The sequence below is a fragment of the Odocoileus virginianus genome, unplaced genomic scaffold (genome assembly GCF_023699985.2).
Source record: "Odocoileus virginianus isolate 20LAN1187 ecotype Illinois unplaced genomic scaffold, Ovbor_1.2 Unplaced_Scaffold_42, whole genome shotgun sequence".
NCBI lineage: Eukaryota > Metazoa > Chordata > Mammalia > Artiodactyla > Cervidae > Odocoileus > Odocoileus virginianus.
The window spans coordinates 111,261-131,339 of record NW_027224304.1 but is presented as its reverse complement, the minus strand read 5'-3'; the positions used below and the strand labels follow the sequence as shown (position 1 = coordinate 131,339).

General features: G+C 40.5%; 1 protein-coding gene across 1 annotated transcript; it reads right to left on the bottom strand.

The window, feature by feature from the left end:
- Nucleotides 1–16: 16 nt before the first annotated feature.
- On the bottom strand, nucleotides 17–18,718 carry LOC110122674 (ankyrin repeat domain-containing protein 26-like). Its single transcript, XM_070463214.1, has 8 exons — nucleotides 15,727–18,718; nucleotides 13,236–13,350; nucleotides 12,901–13,074; nucleotides 8,472–8,578; nucleotides 6,608–6,672; nucleotides 3,947–3,980; nucleotides 2,753–2,822; nucleotides 17–118 (listed from the first exon to the last, which is right to left on the bottom strand). Exons 1-8 carry the CDS (start codon nucleotides 15,954–15,956, stop codon nucleotides 17–19), a joined length of 897 nt encoding a protein of 298 aa, XP_070319315.1. The 5' UTR covers nucleotides 15,957–18,718.
- Nucleotides 18,719–20,079: the final 1,361 nt, after the last annotated feature.

The window sequence follows — 20,079 nt, the reverse complement described above, 5'->3', positions numbered from 1 at the left end:
CATGTGTCATTTCAAATCAGGGAATAACACCAGAAGGACAGTTTTCGAATAACTTACTGTTTCTGTCCGACTGCTGAGAAGGCTTCATGAGCTTTGTTAACTTTGGTTTCACGACATGCTGGAGAAGAAAATAAGAGCTTGAAGAATATAACAAGTATCAACCTGAATAAATTTATAACATCCTCTACTCCTCTATGATCTAACACAAAGAGCACAGGCTCTGGAGTCATTCAGATGTGGATTCAAATCCCAGTTCTGTCACTGACTGACCTGCTCATGGGGAAAGGATTATGACAGATGACATCAGAAGCCCTGGATGTTCCTCTCCTTACCCCTAATTGACAGCTATACAAATACGATGACACCCACTAGATTAATTTCTCTACCAAAATGTTCGAGAATAATAACTTATTCCTAGGAGTTCAGAGCACTATTGAAAAACTAAGATATTTAAATTAATTGCTATATTTTTAAATCTGCTTCCATGATTAATATACACATGAATTATCACTTGGGAAGGGAAATATGAAAGTTTAGGTTTTAGCAGAACCTTATTTAGATGGGCTAGAACTGCAAACAGGATAAGCTACTTCTATTCTGTTTGTCAAACAGCTAGAGATATAAAACAGGGGGAAAAGAATCAGCTGCTTCTATGAAACAGCGAAAGAGCAAGGTTAAACCCATAGGGCAATGATCATGAATGAAAGCCACAAACACTCTAAATAGACAGCCATAAGAAAACACGTGCACAATAGGGGAAGAGAGAGATGGACTGAAAGAACAGACACTGAAGAAATTTGCTCTGTGAGGAAAAATTAACAGTAAATATTTTTAAAAAGAAATTAAAAAGGTAGAGGAGAAAGAAGAAAGGAAAAGGTGAGACATTCTTAATCAAGAACAAACTTCACAGGGGGAAAAAAAAGTATAATAAGGTATGTGGAGGAACACATATATTTAGAATTTATATACAAAAGATCAGTAATATAGCAGTATTCTTAAGGATGTACTATGAGCAAAGCCTCTTTTTCATATGATTTTATTAATCTAATTATATGCATCTACACTGTTCTTCAAATTTTATGAAGATATCAACATCAGTTCAGGTCAGTTGCTCAGCTGTGTGTGACTCTTTGTAATCCCATGGACAGCAGCACACCAGCCTTCCCTGTCCATCACCAATTCCCGGAGGTTTTACAAACTCATGTCCATCGAGTCGGTGCTGCCATCCAACCATCTCATCCTCTGCTGTCCTCTTCTCCTCCCGCTTTCAAACTTTCCCAGAATTGGTATTCTCCAATGAGTCGGTTCTTCACATTGGATGGCCAAAGTATTGGAGTTTCAGCTTTCTGAATGTTGAGTTGTAAGTCAACATTTTCACTCTCCTCTTTCACTTTCATCAAGAGGCTCTTTAGTTCTTTAATTTCTGCCATCATGGTGGTGTCATCTGCGTATCTGAGGTTATTGATATTTCTTCTGGCTATCTTGATTCCAGCTTGTGCTTCATCCAGCCCAGCATTTTATGATGTACTCTGCATGTAAGTTAAATAAGCAGGGTGGCAATTTACATCCTTGATGTACTCCTTTCCCCATTTGGAACCAGTCTATAGTTCCATATCCAGTTCTAACTGTTGCTTCTTGTCCTATATACAGATTTCTTAGGAGGCAGGTCAGGTGGTCTGGTATTCCCATCACTTGAAGAATTTTCTGCACTTTGTTGTGATCCACAGAGTCAAATGATTTGGCACAGTCAATAAACAATAAGTAGATGCATTTCTGGAACTCACTTGCTTTTTTTATGATCCAGAGGATGTTGACAATTTGATCTCTGGTTCCTCTGCCTTTTCTCAATCCAGCTTGAACATATGAAGTTCATGGTTCATGTAATCTTGAAGCCTGGCTTGGAGAATTTTGAGCATTGCTTTCCTAGTGTATGAGATGAGGGCAATTATGTGGTAGTTTGAACATTCTTTGGCATTGCCTCTCTTTGGGATTGGAAGGAAAACTGAACTTTTCCAGTCCCATGGCCACTGCTGAATTTTCAGATTTGCTGGCATATTGAGTACAGCACTTTCACAGCATCATCTTTTAGGATTTCAAATAGCTCAACTGGAATTCCATCACCTCCACTAGCTTTGTTCGTAGTGATGCTTCCTAAGACCCACTTGACTTCGCATTCCAGAATGTCTGGCTCTAGGTGAGTGATCACACCATCCTGGTTATCTGGGTCATGAAGATCTTTTTATACACCTCATCTCAATGTATTCTGCTTCTGTTAGTCCATACCATTTTGTCCTTTATGGTGCCCATCTTTGCATGAGACGTTCCCATGGTATCTCTAATTTTCTTGAAGAGATGTTTAGTCTTTCCCATTCCATTGTTTCCTCTATTTCTTTGCATTCATCCCTGAGAAAGGCTTTCTTATCTCTCCTTGCTATTCTTTGGAACTCTGCATTCAAATGGGTATATCTTTCCTTTTATCCTTTGCCTTTTGCTTCTCTTCTTTTCTCAGTTATTTGGAAGGCCTCCTCAGAAAACCATTTTGCCATTTTGCATTTCTTTCTCTCCAAGATGGTCTTGATCACTGCTTCCTGTACAATGTCATGAATCTCCATCCATAGTTCTTCAGGCACTCTGTTTATCAGATCTGATCTCTTGAATCTATTTGTCACTTGCAGTGTCTAATCATAAGAGTAAATACTACATGAAACTAAATTCAGAGCATGAACACAAATTTCACAACAGAACACTTTGCCTTGGTTTTAAAATCTAAGACTTCATTGTTTGATGTAGGCCTTAAATCAACGCCAGGTTCATTGGGAAACCTTTAAAGCAGAAACATACAAAAAAAATGAGTGAGCTCATTTCCTTGAACAAAAGAAAAAAGGAAAAAAAACAAGTGAAAGTCTCTGTATATATTAAACTTTCTTGACATGAATAAAATTTGGCCTGTTTTAAAACAGCTTTTTTTTTTTAAAATTTTTAAAGATTTTTTGATGTGGACCACTTTTAAAGTCTTTACTGAATTAGTGCCAATGGTGCTTCTATTTTATGTTTTGGCTGTCTGACCCCGAGGCATGTGAGATCTTAGCTTCCCTGACTGAGAATCGAACCCACACTGCCTACACTAGAAGATGTCTTAGTAACCATCTTAACCACTGCACCCCCAGGGAAGTCTCCAAAAATGTTTTTCATTACCTATTTCTGCTTCCTTGTCTCCCAATCTATGAAATATCTACTTAACAATCATTCTTAGTTTCCATAACAGAGAGTGACAGCCAATATATTGGCAGAGCCTAAAAATAATTTGTTTTCACCAAAAGTTCTAATAGCTGAACTGAAAATCCAATTGATGGACTGAAATTATTCTTGCTTGCCCAAACTGGAATAAACCTGATGTTTTAAAACAAAGCGGAAGAATAGGCTTTGCCTTCTCCATTGTCTGTTCAAGGCTCAGAGACGAATCTGAGTTGGTCCAAAAGGGGAGTCTTGGTCCATCAGCAGGGTGCCACTCATTGAGATGGCACCACTTCTCTCCTTTACTCTAAGAGGGAGTACAGGGAGTTTAACCACAATGTCAAAACTTAAAATGTACACAAGTCAAAGGACTAATTTATATCTTTAACTTATATGCTACACGGGTACTTCTCAGTCTCTGCCTAGGGCCATGGGAGTGGACGTGGGAGCCAGGAAGGCCAGCTGTCAAATCACAGGTCAACTCATTTTAACCAGGGTCAATTCATTAACCTCCTGAAACCACAGTTGCCTAATTAAGTAAAAGTAGGACACAGCTACTTGACGAAGCTGCTGTGCTGACTCTATGAGGTCACAAATGTTAAGCACGTAATGCAGTGTCTAACCCAGAGTAGAACACTCGACAAACATTAGTTTCTCTTATTCCATGTTCCCTTAGTTAAACATATAATTTAAAACATCCATAAAATCCTACCTCCTTGAAGAGTCCTCTTCAGAACTCTCATCCACTATTAAAGAAAAATCAAGACACATTTTAAATCAACAGAAGAAAAATACAGAATATGAACACCTCAAGACTGATGCTTTGTTTAAAAGTATTTCTTTCAATCCACACCTGGAGGCCACACTAGAGGAAGAGAACAGTGGTTGTACCCTTCTCATAGGCTCACCTAAGAATGCCTAAGAACCACTCCTCCCCTTTATAGTCATCACATGCAAAACAAAAAAAAAAAAAAAAAAGAAAGAAAGAACTGCTGTTTACAATGACCATAATCCTAACCAAACTCTAGGAGACTGACAGACAATGATACTATACAATTAATAGAATCAGTACTATAAGCTGAAAATAGCACACTTAAATAGCACAGTATTTCTGGACTTCCATTGCCTGGAGCACTGAACAGAGACTATAGGTGTCTTGCTGGGACATGACAACTCCTCTGGCTCTTCAGTTCAGAATGAAAACACCCTATCACAGGGAAGCTTGGTCCACAGGCACTGAACTCCAGAGTGTGGTAAAGCATAGGAAACAAAGTCTTCTCTTCCTGGCCCTCTTTCCAAAGACAAGAGAAGTATGAAAGAAGTAGTCATTCCAGACTTAGAAAGGATAATCTCTTGAAAGGGAGGTGGGGGAGGGCAAATGGGTAAAGGGGATCAACTCGGTGCTGAGAGTGGGGACTCTTCTTGTAGACTTGTAGTGGTGAGATTGCAGTAGGTTACACAGAAGCTGAACTTTTAAAAAAAGTTCCATACACACACACACACACACACACACACACACACACACACGACACACACACACACACACACACACAGAGACACTAATATGTCTAAAAAGAATCTCTTGAGACTGTCTCCTTCCATTGCTCAAGAGTATCTGCACCACATAGAGCAGGATGGTCCAAAGAGTGCTGTGTACTAGTGAGGGCTAGCATTATATCAATCCTTCCCATTATATGGTAAATGTTTATAGAAATCATGCTTTTCCAGCTTGGAAGGCATACGTCATCACATCCTAAGCTGATGAACAAGGGGAGGGAGGGAAGAATGGAGGGAGCCACGGACTCTGGTTCTGCTAAACATTTCCCAGGGGTCGTCATGATCTGATGCTGGAGGGATGACTCACATGCAGTGACTCCACGGGGAGAGGAGCACTGCGAGCTTGAGCCTGGAGAGCAGGGGCAGTGAATTTTAACTGTTTCACTCTGTGACATCAGAACAATGCTTAGTACACAAAATACACTTGAAAGCTATCTGTTTAGTGAACAAATGAGCAAATAAATAAGCATGTTTTCTTTGAAAATTTTGTTTAGAAAAATACAGAAATTAAAATAAAAAGAAAAATACAGAAATTAACCAGAGAAAACTCTATTCTATTCTGAGCATACTGAAGACCAAGACACTCTCATCTCTGTATCTCCTCTGACTAATGTATTAAACCAACCTACAGTTCTTTGATAGATGTTTTTGTTGTTCAGTCACCAAGTCCTGTCTGACTCTTGTGACCCCATGGACTACAGCTCACCAGGCCCTTCTGTCCATGGAATTTCCCAGGCAAGAATACTGGAGTGGATTGCCATTTCCTTCTCCAGGGGATCTTCCTGACCCAGGGATCAAACCCATATCTCCTGCATTGGCAGGTGGATTCTTTACTACTGAGCCACCTGGGAAGCCCCATTTGATTAGATAGAGGTCTACTCAGTCAACGGTATCCTCGGATACCCTGTACAATATGCTAGATGCCACATACAGTGGACCTAATGCAGTTTTTGTTAATGCAAAGTATTTCTGTGCTTTTATTAGAACCTGCAGAGTCCCAAGTCCATCTGTTTGGAGATCTATTATGATACTTTTTTAACTGATGGCAAGAGAGCATCTTGTTCTTACAAAACTATACTGTCATGACAATTGGGCAACACACAAAAGAAAACATCTGGTCCTAATAAAGTCAATCTATCTCACTCTCTTTGGATCTGTAAGGAATGAAGTTGGTAAGCTACACCTGCTTGGTACAAAAATAGGCAAAATAACTGGTTCTCAACCAGGCATTGCTTTTCTGCCTTCGGTACTATTGGTAAGTATCTTTCAGAAATAATCTCTCACTACTATGCTGCACACTGGCTCAGCTTTGCAGTTCTTATTGTTTATCATTTCTTATCCTACCAGGAAGGGATTATTCAGGTTCCCAGTTTTAATGATGGTAACTATTTTAGTGAGACTAATCACTACACAGTAACTACTAACTATTCATTCACTAAATGCAAACCATTTCTATAAATGAAAGTTCACTTTCATAAGAAGTCCAATCTGCTATAATATGACTATAGGTGAAATATACATCATACTCACTTAATTATTTTTTTTTCTGATTTACACAAAGATCTAGCATAGAACTTTAGGGGCCATATTAAATAGATGGATTTCTTTTCAGACAATACCGTCTTTGATGTTAAATCACCTACAATTAACTTCTTAATCACTTCTGAATACTAGAGTATTAAGAAATTAATTTAAAAAATAAAATGCACATGCAATTTATGCTAATTTTTCATAGTTCTTTCATTATTGAAACTTCTTCACTCCTACTTTATCTATGGTAGAATCACCAAAAGTAATTCGGTATCATATGACGTACCTGGGTTGCTCTTTTCAGAAGTTTTAGGTCTCTTTTCTTTATATTCAGAAATCAGTTGGTGAATGCTATGTATTAAAAATGTAATAAGTAATATTTTAACACTGATATGAAAAACTACCAAATTCTTAGACCATTTCAGACAATGTCAGAGATAATATCAAAACTTCAATTGTCCCATACATTTCAAGTTTCTAAGTTCTATACGCTTTTATTTAGCATGTAGTAAAGGAGAAAGTAAAGGTATATTGTCACCCTGCTTATTTAACCTCTATGCAGAGTACATCATGACAAACGCTGGGCTGGATGAAGCACAAGCTGGAATCAAGATTGCCAGGAGAAATATCAATAACCTCATATGCAGATGACACCAGCCTTATGGCAGAAAGTGAGGAAGAACAAAAGAGCCTCTTGAGGAAATTTGATACGCTTTAACACGTGAACACCTTGCCCATTCATGAAGAATTGACCATTTACAGGCTCAAGGGTTCATCTTTGTAAATCACCTCCAAGGCTAAAATGAAGGGACAGAAAAGAAGTCTCCTGTCCCATTGGGATGCCAGGTAGCAGCACTTACTATTTCAAAAGTCCCTGATGGGGACTTCCCTGGTGGGCCAGGGGAAAGACTCCAGGCTCCCAATGCAGGGGGCCCAGCTTCTATCCCTGGTCAGGAAACTTGATCCCATATGCTGCAACTAAGAGTTCCCACAACTAGGACCCCACGCAGCCAAATAAATAAATAAATGTATTTTTAGAAGAATAATAAAATCCTTAGTGGACAAGAAACGATGCTGAAGTCACTTATCTGAGGCAGGTGACTATTTAAGGGGTGAATTCCCCATTTTCTCCTTAGTCTGATATATTTGGCTTCAAAGTCAGCTAGAGGTTGGATTAAGAAAAGGCTACTTGCAGGCTTAAATCAAAAATATTGATAATAATGGGAATAAAAATAGTCATGGTGGCAGTTAATGATGTGGACAAGCATGTGCTAGGCACTAAAAATGAAATACTAAATATAAAATCTTTCTCACACACAGGCACCTTTGAAAGATACACTACTATTTGTCTTGCATATCAGGAAACTTATTTGCTAATGATAAATAACCATAATCAGTAGGAAACCTAGGAATTGAACCTAGTCTGAATCTAAAGCCCATCATTTTCATCTGTATCATCCACCTCTGACTTGGCTTTGTTAAAGGAACTCTTTATCCAACAAAGCTATCTTTCTTCCTTCTACCTGCATTAAAAATGAAAATATCAAAATGTACTAAAATGAGAAAGGATAAAAATTCATGAGCCCACAGGATCTGGTGACAGTGAGTAATAATCACCTTTTTGTGGCTGTTGTTATTTAGTTGCTATGTTGTGTCTGACTCTTTTGCAACCTAATAACATCAGCATTCTTCAAAGAAAGTAATTTAAAGCAAAGAGTTATCCAAAAGACAAAATCGAGTCTTTTAGGTTTACTATCCATCTTTTAAAAGTATATACATACAAAGTAGAGGTTAAAGAATTCTTTTAAAAGAATTAAGAAACTCGATACTGCCATGAGGTAAACTAAAAAGCAGAATCCATATTTCATAAAGATAATAAAACTAATTTGAAATCCCTCAGCTATTCCAAGATCGACAAAACAAACAAACAAAAAACAGGTTGCATATGACATTAGTCAATATTATAAAGGAATATGAATCCTGCTATACATTCCTGCTATATATTGTTCATGACTCCCAGTCAGAATAATTGATTTTCTACCTATGTGATGATGTGTTGATTACAAATGAATCCTCTTATTCATTTAATCTTGATATTACCATCCTAGAACAGCACTGAGGGTTTTAAAAAAGAAAAAGAACAATGGTACCTTTTCATCTTGTCAACCGCATGTAGACTCGCTTCTTTGTCTACTAAAAACTCCACCATTTCTCCTCTCCTTTCATGTACAGCAAGTAACAATGGTGTGAGGCCATCCTGTGAAACAGGGAAAACCATTTCTAATGTACAGTTAACCTATTTCTAAGCTGACATTAAAATCGTGCAATAGGCTCTCGGAACTTAAAAATACAATGCAGAAAGTAAATGAAAAAGTGCCCCCTCCTCCTCATCGCCCTGTGCACCTTCCTTTCCTTTAACATGCTCCTCCTCTGGGCCTTCCCTGGTGGTCCAGTGGCTAAGAGTCAAGCTCCCAATGCAGGGGGTGCTGGTACCATTTAGCTACTGTATCAACTGCATATTTTAGGAACAATGCTGAGGCAGAAATATATAATACTATCTGTAGCATGCATAACCCATCCAAGGATGACCATGAGTAAACTCAAAAGGTTTTCAGACTTGCCAATGGGAATACTATTCCCTACATGAACATACAAAGAGAGAAACTTTTCTTTTTTTTTTTTTTTTTCCAAAAAATCAACTGTGGGAACCCTGTTTTACTGCTTTCTCAGAAATGTCACCTGGAATTTAATCTTACTCATTCTCTCTTCCTTGCTTGCTCTTTCCACTGCCCTTCCTTAAGTCAGACGTTCTGGGTGACAGGTCAGCATTAGCTAGATGCTAACTCCATGCAGAATGAGCGCCCTCCCCACCTTATCTTCAAAGACCCTTCTTGATGACTCTCATGTGATTACCTCCAGACGACCAGGAGGAAGCTTCCAAAACCCCAGAGTTCTGGCGTCTCTCTCGCTTTCCTGCTCTTAGTTAAAGATTGCAACATAAAATTACCAATAAATACATGCCCACCATTTTCTCCAGGAGCTGCTCCTCCACGAGCTCTCCCTGCACTGTCTCTTATAATCTGGTGTGCTTGTGAGAGTTATTGAGTGCGAAACCACCACAATGAACTTAAAAATTCTAATTTGAAAAATTCAGTCCCGTTCTTAATAGTTTTAAAATATGAAATCAATTATAGATTAGACTGTCTTTAAAACCTTCAAATATTTATCAAAATAAACTATCAATCAAAAATTGGAAACTCAAATGCTTATGGATGGAAAGCTGATGACCTGAGTAAGTGAAAAAGCCAGATGAGACCGGTAACCCCCAAAACACATGTCCCATACAGAAGGGGTAGCCTCTGCATGCAGACCAAACAGTACGATGGGCTCAAGGGGGCCCAGATTTGCTCCTTGGAGAAGCCTGAACTTCTGTATGAGCCTTGTCAATTTGAAATGTTGACTCAATGTGTGGAGGTAAACTAAACATACCCAAGGGCCATATTTGGTCTATTGCCCACTTTTGGTTTTATGTTTGCTGTTTCCAAACAGGTGGATATAAAGCAAATATTTGTTTGTGAAACCTTTCCTTTCTTTAGTATCATATGTTTCACAAAAAGTGGGTCCCAATATGTAGTAAATAAGCCTATTGAGACTCATAATTCAATTAAACATAAATTCTTTTAAAAAGACTCCTAAATCACAGTCAAGAATGTTTCCACTGCCTGTTGAAACTACAAGCTATCTCTAGAATTCTTCTAGATTGTTAATCAAATGTATAATGAGTTCCTAAGCCTGCTGAAAATAAATGCTTAAAACAATTCCCCTCTCTACTGCTTACTAACTTTACGGGTTTTAAAGCTCTCCTCTGCTTATGTCAGGGATCAGCAATTCTAACAGACACACTGCAAGAGTCTGTCCTGCAGCTGACACCAAAACAGCCTCATGAGTTACTATTACTGCAGTCAGGAAAACCCTGTTGGTAACAAACATCTGTTGACCTAATGACCTGGATGATAAGAGAAGGTGTAAAATCCTTAAAGGGTCAGACTCTACAGATGAAGTGACTTTGTCATGAGCAAATCTCTAAAGACTCTCGGAATGTCACTGAATGATGACTGGTTGGAAGGAAACGGAGTTATCGTTCCAGCCCATAGATATTGCCAAAGGTACTCATTTTAATGTCTCAAACACAGGGGCAGAGAAAAAGTCAGGCTAATGTTGTTGGAAAGGAGGGAGCTGATGGAAGTAGCTAGCACTGATCAAACTCGAAATGCTTCTAGAGACTACTTTCTTTTGTGAAGGGTGCATTTAGAAATTACATGTGTTCACTCCATAGTTATTCATCAAGGGCTGGATCAGAATCTCAAGGGAATAGTTCTAAACACACACGTCCAAGTGTTCCTTGATTTACTCAGTCAAAATCTTCAGGGAACAGCCTAGGCTTGTAAATTTTTTAAATAAGTTTTCCCAAACGATTGTGGTTCGCCAGCAGAATATAGCTGAGACTTAGTGCAGCAACCAGGCCAGTCTCATCTCTTACTCACAGAGCCGATTCCTTCTCTTACGTGAGGGGTTGAATATAAAAGAAAAGTGTAAGAGGTAAGAGTCATCAAAACTGTAATTTTTTAGATTTCCCTGGGTAAACAGTAGTAGAACAGGGACTGGTAAACCCAAAAGGCAACCTGATCTCATTATTTATAAACCCCTTCCTTCCCATCAAGACATTCTAGATGGGAGAGCAGAGTCTAGACTCTTATCTAAGGGGATGGTTCTGGTTCTGCCAGAACAGGATAATATATCAGTTAATTATTTGTTCTTCTCTCTTAATTCCCACTTAATTGCCACCTGTTCACTGCCAGTCTGCTTTGCTCAGAGTCTTCTTAAAACTGGCATCTTCATGAGACAAGTGCTCGGGCCTGGTGCACTGGGAAGACCCAGAGGGATCGGGTGGAGAGGGAGGTGGGAGGGGAGGGATCGGGATGGGGAATACATGCAAATCCATGGCTAATTCATGTCAGTGTATGACAAAAACCACTACAATATTGTAAAGTAATTAGCCTCCAACTAATAAAAATAAATGAAAAAAAAAAATAAAGTTATGTTTACATATGGAAAAAAAAAAAAAAACTGACATCTAGGCAAGTTTACAATTCACTCACAGTCTTTTGCGAAATAACAATTATCATCCCTGAAAACTGAAAAGCACCTCACAGAAATATATAAACTGACAGGAATAAAAAGCACAAACTAAAGTCTCGGGACTTCCGTGGTTGTCCTGTGGCTGGGTCTCAGTGCTCCCAGTAAAGGGGGCCTGGGTTCGACCCCTGGTTGGGACACTAGATCCTGCATGCTGAAGCTAAGCCCAGCACAGCCAAATAAATAAATATTAAAATAAATAAATCCTCTTCTTGGCATTTCCCAACTGCCAATATTCTGGCCTCACTTGCACTTTTCACTTGCTCGCTCCTTTTCCTTTCCTTTGCCCTCTTAAGATTTGGGCAGTGACAGAGAAACCGTGCTGATATAAATCATTTTTCATAAAATGCGAATTTGTCAACAGCAGCAAGATTTCTATTGTGTTGTAAAATGCTTTCGTTAGGTTTGAATTTTAAGACAAAGTCTACTGAGGCAAATTTTGCTTTACTGTGTTATTTTAGACTGATTCAAAAAAAAAAAAAAAAGTTAAGTGGGGGAAAATATTTGGAAAATGTTTTACCTTTAACAAGTACAGTGTTACCATAAATCCCGGCCATAAACACATAAAGGAACGCTTTACTCTCTAATGCTTGAGAAATATCATGATTTAAAGTGAAATCTTACACAACTTGGTTCCTTCAAAATACTTTCACTCAGGGAAGACTGGAGCTCCCAAACATGGAAACCTGAGCCCACCTGTGAGAGTGGGGGAAGGTCCTGGTGGGGCTGCAGAAGCTGGACTTCACATGCTTCCTGAAGAAAGAGCAGGAAGGGCAGCTCCCCAGGCACAGCTGCAACCCCGCCGAGCAGCTCCCCGGGACTGAGCGTGGAGGACCCCAAGGTGTACCTGGTGAACCAAGTGGTCACCAGCGCAAGTGGTGTCAAACATGACCTGACCTGCCTAGCCGGATCTCAGAACCAGGGGTCCTGGAGAGTGCAGGGCTCCAGGACTGCTGCCTCCCAGGCCCACTTGCACTCAGCGAGCTCCATGATGGGCACTGGGTCTCCTTCCTCCTCTGCCCACCCCCAGCGGCACACATTCCTTGAGCCCCTGTAAACAGCCAGTCCCCACATCACTTCCCTCCCCACAGGCCTTCACTTCCTGTGGGCTCGGAGCCTACCACCCACTCCCACGCACGTTCTCATGGGAAAACCTTCCTTCTGGGGTAGAAGGGTGGCTGGCAGACAGAGCTCTGTCTTTTCTGGGGGCACCTACTTTTTCCACCCCTGCCCCCTGACTCAGGTTTAGAATTGTTTCCATGGTAACAGGGCCTCATGGGCACTATTCAGTTTACCTATTTACATACTGCTGTAAATTAAACACTTATAGATTAAAAAAAATGCTTCACAAACATTTGGTCAATAAAGTTAGCTGACCAATACCTTGTTCCTGGCTTCTATATGGGCGTTGTAGGAAAGCAGCTTTGCTGCGAGTGATAAATTCTGACAAAAGACAGCGTAGTGGAGCGCGGTGTTGCCACAGGCGTCCCTGACATTCGGGTCGGCACCATGCTCCAGCAGGAGAGCCGCGCAGTCCTCATCTTGGCGTTGTACGGCCTGCCAGCGTTGTGCCAAGAAACAGACTATGAGTACTAGGAATTCAAACGAAACAGTCCACACGTTTCACCAGTTCCCTCTATTTCAACGAGATAAATTCATCTTTAGTCTCAGTAGTGAAATCACATCCACCTCATGTGGACATGGTTTGCTGCCCATACCTTCATCAGCGCGGTCCTGTTTTCACTGTCACAGAGGTCGAGCAGGCATTTTCTCTCCAGGAGGAGAGCCACCACCGCTGAATGGCCATTGGCACAGGCCAAGTGGAGCGCAGTCCTACAAAAGCAGGAGCAGTTTTTAGGAAACTGGAGTGTCACAGTTTTAAAACAAACAACTGTTCATGTGATTGAAAACACTCAACAGCATGGTACTCCTATCCCTCTAAAACAAATATTTTGTTTTCTTCTGGAGAAAGAGCAGCATATATCAGCTTTAGCTCTTCTTACACAGTAAGGAAAGAACAATCTACTTGAATAGAATGCGCAAGACCTCGAGATTCAGCTCAACTTGGGTTTGAATTTGACTTTCACTCTGCCACTTATTAGCTGTCACTCAGCCTCTTTGTGCCTCAAGTTCCTCATCAACAGAATGGAGAGAGAGTAGCAGTTATCTCACAGGACACCGCTGCGATGCTTAAATGAGATCCATGCACAGATAACAGCTGGTTATTGTTAGATTCGAAAATCAAAGTTACTACTATCACTACTGTCTTACAAGGACAACATCTGAATGAAGTCAAACGATATTACAACTCCTTTGCAGATACGTTTTGAGGATTAGAGACAACACTGTACTTCGATGATTATAATATGCTTATTTTCTCACATGTTAACGTCTCTGACATTGGAATATAATTTATAATTCACAGGCTTTACAACTGTAAATTGTAGCATTTCTGTTTGTTCATTTCTCATTTTTCCTGTTGGTCTAATTACCGTGAGGTGTTTTCATTTAAGTTTCTTTAGAGATGATGTCTGTTATATATTATTCTATAATACAGGTGCCCAACACAGTGATCCACAACTGTTAACGGTTACACTGCATTTAAAGTGACTATAAAATATTAGCTATATTCCCCATGTTGGACAATATATCCTTGTAGCTTGCAGGATTTTAGTTCCCTCACCAGAAATCGAAACCTGGGCCCAGAGCAGTGAGTCTTAACCACTGGATGGCCAGGAAATTCCCAAGATTCCCTTGACTTCTGAAAAGGCTGAAAGTTGTCACAGGATACCAATCCTCACAAATAAATTGAAAGTGACAAATTATTTTTGTCTGTGCCACATTCCTATGAGTGCCAGAAAGATAAACCCTGTCTGCTCATCCGACTTCCTACAGACAGCTTGATCTACAGAGATTTTTAAATTTGGGGGGTTGCTAAATCAACTTTCAGATTTTTTTTTTTTTTTTTTTTGGTGTGGAAACCCAGGAAACTCCAGAGTGTTTACCTTTGAAATCATTCTTAGAAAAGTCTCTGGGGTGGGATATGTGTATACTTACAACTGATTTATGCTGTTGTACAGCAGAAACCAAGACAACACTGTAAAGCAATTACCATCTAATTAAAAAGATACTAAGGTTAGTAACCAGTAAAACGAGAAAAAAAGGTCATTGTCAGCACACAAAAAATGTATCAATAGGAATTTCAGTTTTCTTCTGGTATTTTTCTCACCCTGTGTATTTCAAACGTTTGATACATACTCCATCTGAAACTTTTTGGTGAGATAAAAATCGAGTTACTTTTCTCTTAATAGTGACCAGGTTATTTCTCTACCATCTACACATAATTTATCTTTACTAATAGAAAATGTCATCAAGCAAATTTTGATAATCTAAAAGGGCAAATCTTTGTCTAATATACAAAACTTCCAATTTCATCGCAATTAAAGACAGCATGTGTAACCCAAAACCTTTAAAACCACTATATGTTTATTTGGTTTAAATATGGAAAGACCATATATCCTAAGAAAATGTCTTCCTATTCAAGAACACAGTCAGCTTCCTACTTCAAAGCTGTCTTCTAAGGTCCTTCAGCAAGGAATATATACACATAAGAGTACAGTGATATAAAATTGATATTGCATTGTATCTGAAGAATTTTTAACCCAGAAGTTGACCTGTCATGGGGATTATTTTTCTCACTATGCAGTTTTCTGGAATATATAAATTATGGTATGAAAATGTGTACATTAAAAATAAGATGCCGACAACATCAAAAATCTGTCCACTGCCAATATCCACAATGGACGATCCATGGGAAGAAGAGTTTTCATAAATCACATGAGAAAAACAATGTGAGAGCCAGGGAGTTCCAGAAGATTTCTTGAGGGCTATAGAACATGAGAGCTCTTACTCATGAGTACACCATGTTAACGCATGCATAACAACCAATGAAAAGGAGGAGGAAGAAGAGGAAAAAAAAGATGCTATTCATGTTTTATTTCAGTTCTGTGATTACTGACATTCAGTTAAATAACTTTAAAATGGCCAGTAAAGTGCTCTATAAGGAGAATTATAAGCGGGGTCCAAAACCAGCTAAGGCTTTTGCAGCCTATCAAGTCTGCGGGGTGCTGGATCCCAGAAAGGTGTCCAAGAGCCTTGGAGGGGAGACTCACAGGAGGGACCCCTGCCAGGCCCTTCCTCCCTGCTTACCTGTTCATCTTGTCCTTGTCATTCAGGCCACTCTTCCCGAGCAACAGAACCTGCTGCACTTTAGCTACGTTGCCTACGCTGGCAGCTTTGTGGATCTTTCCGAGGTCCTTGTCTCGGATGCGGTACCCGGGCTGGAAGTTGATTCTATGACTGCCATCTCTCCCCGGGCTGATGGAGGAGCCGAAGGGCAAGGTGCCCTTCTTACTCCTGAAGCAAAAAATCTTCCTCATCACAGAGCCTTCAGACTCCAAACACACCTCACCTCCCCCTCAGCTCTTCACAGGCCCCTAAACCCAACACGAGCACTAGAGGTAAACCAGAGCCGTCCCGCCACAACCTCCCAGCTGGGAAGCTCAACAGTTTGGAATCTTGCATCCCAGAATGATTGTTGCTAAGCAACACCTCTAAACACATTGCCCGTGTGCCAGAATGCCCAGGGTGCATGTGCAAGAACTGGAAGTGCATTTTTTGAAAGAAACAAATAATATCAATAAAGCCTACATAAGGTAAGAAGAAATGAGAGGAAACTGAAATAAACACAGAAAGGAAAGCGACATTACAACAGATACCTCAGAAGTAAAGAAGCATAATCATAAGGGACTATTATTATTGATGAACAATTACAAATTGGAAAACTTAGAAGAAATAGATAAATTCTGAGAAACATACATGCTGTCAAGACTAAAACAAGAAAAAATACAAAAGTAGAAAAACTCAAAAGTCTAGTAACAAGGAGATTCAAATATTAATTAAGAAAAAAAAACCCCAAAAGTTAAAAGTTTAGGATCAAATGGATTCAAAGCTCAATTCTACCAACATTCAAGTAAGAATTAAAAGTAAGACTATGAATAAAAACACTTGACAAAATTCAAAATCCATTTATGATAAAAAAATTCAATAAAATAGAAATTTACTCAATACAATAAAGGCCATTTATGAAAAGTGAAAGTGCTAGTCACTCATACAGTCAGTCATATCTGACTCTTGGCTATGCCATGGATTATACAGTCCATGGAATTCCCTAGGCCAGAATATTGAAGTAGGTAGCCGTTCCCTTCACCAGGGGACCTTCCCAATCCAGAGATAGAACCTAGGTCTCTCGCAGTGCAGGCAGATTCTTTACCAGCTAAGAACCAAGGAATCCCAAGAATACTGGAGTGGGTAGCTGATCCCTTCTCCAGAGGATCTTCCTGACCCAGGAATCAAACCAGGGTCTCCTGCATTGCAGGTGGATTCTTTACCAACTGAGCTAACAGGGAAGCTAGTCTTGTTTGGGAAAACAGCGTCTCATAGTACGAAAAGCAGGGACCAAGAGGCTTTGAACAAGATGGCTGCCATCTTTAAAAAAGAAGAAGCCCTCTGTCCTGTGACTGATTCACGCTGATATTTGGCAGAAACTAACACAATACTGTAAAGCAATTATCCTTCAGTTCAAAATATATTAAAAAAACAAAAACAAAAACAAATCTCTCCCTCAACTACGCTGCCCCCTTCATCTGCAGCCTGAATGATTCTCAACCCAGAACCAAACACCCTGAAGGAGCTGCCCAGCCCCACGCTCTCCTCCTTGCCACAGCCAATATTCTGCTTCCTCACTCTATGGAACTGTTCTCCTCTCTGCCACCGGAGTCCAGAGGAGCCGAAATCAAACAGCTTGCCTACAGGTGAAGGGGGAGAGCTCTCAGCACTTCAGGTCATGGGTGCCAGATGGTAAGGTTCAGAGAGCTGCCAGTGACATTACCAGGGTATAAACATCATGTGGTGAGGCCACGAGCTGGATCCTCACTGGAGGAAAAAAGAGCTCAAGACCCTCAGTCACTTGTCTGTCCCCACAGATGGGGAGGGGGCAGGTTGGCGTGCATGCAGTCACGGTCTGTTGTCACTTCCCCACGGTGAGGGGACTCCCTCACCATGTGTCTGCGCAGCGGACACTGTGCTATGATTAAATGTATCCCAGGTGTGGAGAACAACTGGAGTGCACGTTCAACCTGCCTCATCCTGGCTCCCAGGAAAGAGCAATGAGTTTTTTTTCTCTTCCCAGCTAGTGGCTGAGGCTGGGAAGAAGCAGGGAACACGCATTGGCTCAAGAGCACATTCTGATCCAAACTCACAGTGTAATATAAATCTATCATTTGTGATACTGCAGGACAGGCAACAGTTTAGTCACTCAGCCATGTCCAGATCTCTGAGAACCCATGAATCGCAGCACGCCAGGCCTCCCTGTCCATCACCAACTCCCAGAGTTTACTCAAACTCATGTCCATCGAGTCGGCGATGCCATCCAACCATCTCATCCTCTGTCGTCCCCTTCTCCTCCTGCCCCCAATCCCTCCCAGCATCAGGGTCTTTTCCAAAGAGTCAACTCTTCGCATGACGTGGCAGAAGTACTGGAGTTTCAGCTTCAGCATCAGTCCTTCCAAGAAATACCCAGGACTGACCGCCTTTAGGATGAACTGGTTGGATCTCCTTGCAGTCCAAGGGACTCTCAAGAGTCTTCCCCAACGGCACAGTTCAAAACCATCAATTCTTTGGCGCTCAGCTTTCTTCACAGTCCAACTCTCACATCCATACATGACCACTGGAAAAGCCATAGCCTTGACTAGCTGAACCTCTGATGGCAAAGTAATGTCTCTGATTTTAATATGCTATCTAGGTTGGTCATAACTTTCCTTCCAAGGAGTGAGCATCATTTAATTTCATGGCTGCAGTCACAATCTGCAGTGTTTCTGGAACCCAATAAACTAAAGTCTGCCACTGTTTCCCCATCTATTTGCCATGAAGTAATGGGACGAGATGCCATTATTTTAGTTTTCTGAATGTTGAGCTTTAAGCCAACTTTTTCATTCTTCTCTTTCACTTTCATCAAGAGGCTTTTTAGTTCCTCTTCACTTTCTGCCATAAGGGTGGTGTCATCTGCATATCTGAGGTTACTGATATTTCTTCCAGCAATCTTGATTCCAGCTTGTGCTTCTTCCAGCCCAGCATTTCTCATGATGTACTCTGCATATAAGTTAAATAAGCAGGGTGACAATATACAGCCTTGACGTACTCCTTTTCCTGTCTGGAACCAGTCTGTTGGTACATGTCCAGTTCTAACTATTGCTTCCTGACCTGCATATAAGGTTTCTCAAGAGTCAGGGCAGATGGTCTGCTATTCCCGTCTCTTTCAGAATTTTCCAGTTTATTGTGATCCACACAGTCAAAGGCTGAGGCATAGTCAATAAAGCAGAAATAGATGTTTTTCTGGAACTCTCTTGCTTTTTCTATGATCCAGCAGATGTTGGCAACTTGATCTTTGGTTCCTCTGCCTTTTCCAAAACCAGTTTAAACATCTGGAAGTTCACAGTTCACGTATTGCTGAAGCGCGGCTTTGAGAATTTTGAGCATTACTTTACTAGTGTGTGAGATGAGTGCAATTGTGCAGTAGTCTGAACATTCTTTGGCATTGCCTTTCTTTGGGATTGGAATGAAAACTGACCTTTTCCAGTCCTGTGGCCACTGCTGAGTTTTCCAAATTTGCTGGCATGTTGAGTGCAGCACTTTCACAACATCATCTTTCAGGATTTGAAATAGCTCAACTGGAATTCCATCGCCTCCACTAGCTTTGTTCGTAGTGACGCTTTCTAAGGCCCACCTGAGTTCACATTCCAGGATGTCTGGCTCTAGGTGAGAGATCACACCATCGTGATTATCTGGGTCATGAACATCTTTTTTGTACATTCTTTCTCTGTATTCTTGCCACCTCTTCTTAATATCTTCTGCTTCTGTTAGCTAGGACCATACCATTTATCCATCTTTGCATGTAATGTTCCCTTGGTATCTCTAATTTTCTTGAAGAGATCTCAAGTTTTTCCCATTCTGTTGTTTTCCTCTATTTCTTTGCATTGATAGCTGAGGAAAGCTTTCTTATCTCTCCTTGCTATTCTTTAGAACTCTGCATTCAAATGCATATCTTTCCTTTTCTCCTTTGCTTTTCGCTTCTCTTCTTTTCACAGCTATTTGTAAGGCCTCCTCAGACAGCCATTTTGCTTTTTTGCATTTCTTTTCCTATGGGGATGGTCTTGATCCCTGTCTCCTGTACAATGTCATGAACCTCCATCCATAGTTCATCAGGCACTCTATCAGATTAAGTCCCTTAAATCTATTTCTCACTTCCACTGTATAATCCTAAGAAATATGATTTAGATCATACCTGAATGGTCCAGTGCTTTTCCCAACTTTCTTCAATTTAAGTCTGAATTTGGCAACAAGGAGTTCATGATCTGACCCACAGTCAGCTCCCGGTCCTGTGTTTGCTGACTGAGAGGAGCTACCTCACGTCCGAGGTCAGGGAAGGCGGCTGAGAGGAGCAAC

Excerpts from the sequence above, each read along its gene's own strand:
- LOC110122674 (XM_070463214.1), bottom strand. The coding sequence starts at position 15,956 with ATGAGGAAGATTTTTTGCTTCAGGAGTAAGAAGGGCACCTTGCCCTTC. Across the intron at positions 13,351-15,726 it reads GACAAGGACAAGATGAACAG|GACTGCGCTCCACTTGGCCT; the intron begins GTAAGCAGGGAG and ends CTGCTTTTGTAG. Across the intron at positions 6,673-8,471 it reads GCGGTTGACAAGATGAAAAG|CATTCACCAACTGATTTCTG; the intron begins GTACCATTGTTC and ends TTTAATACATAG.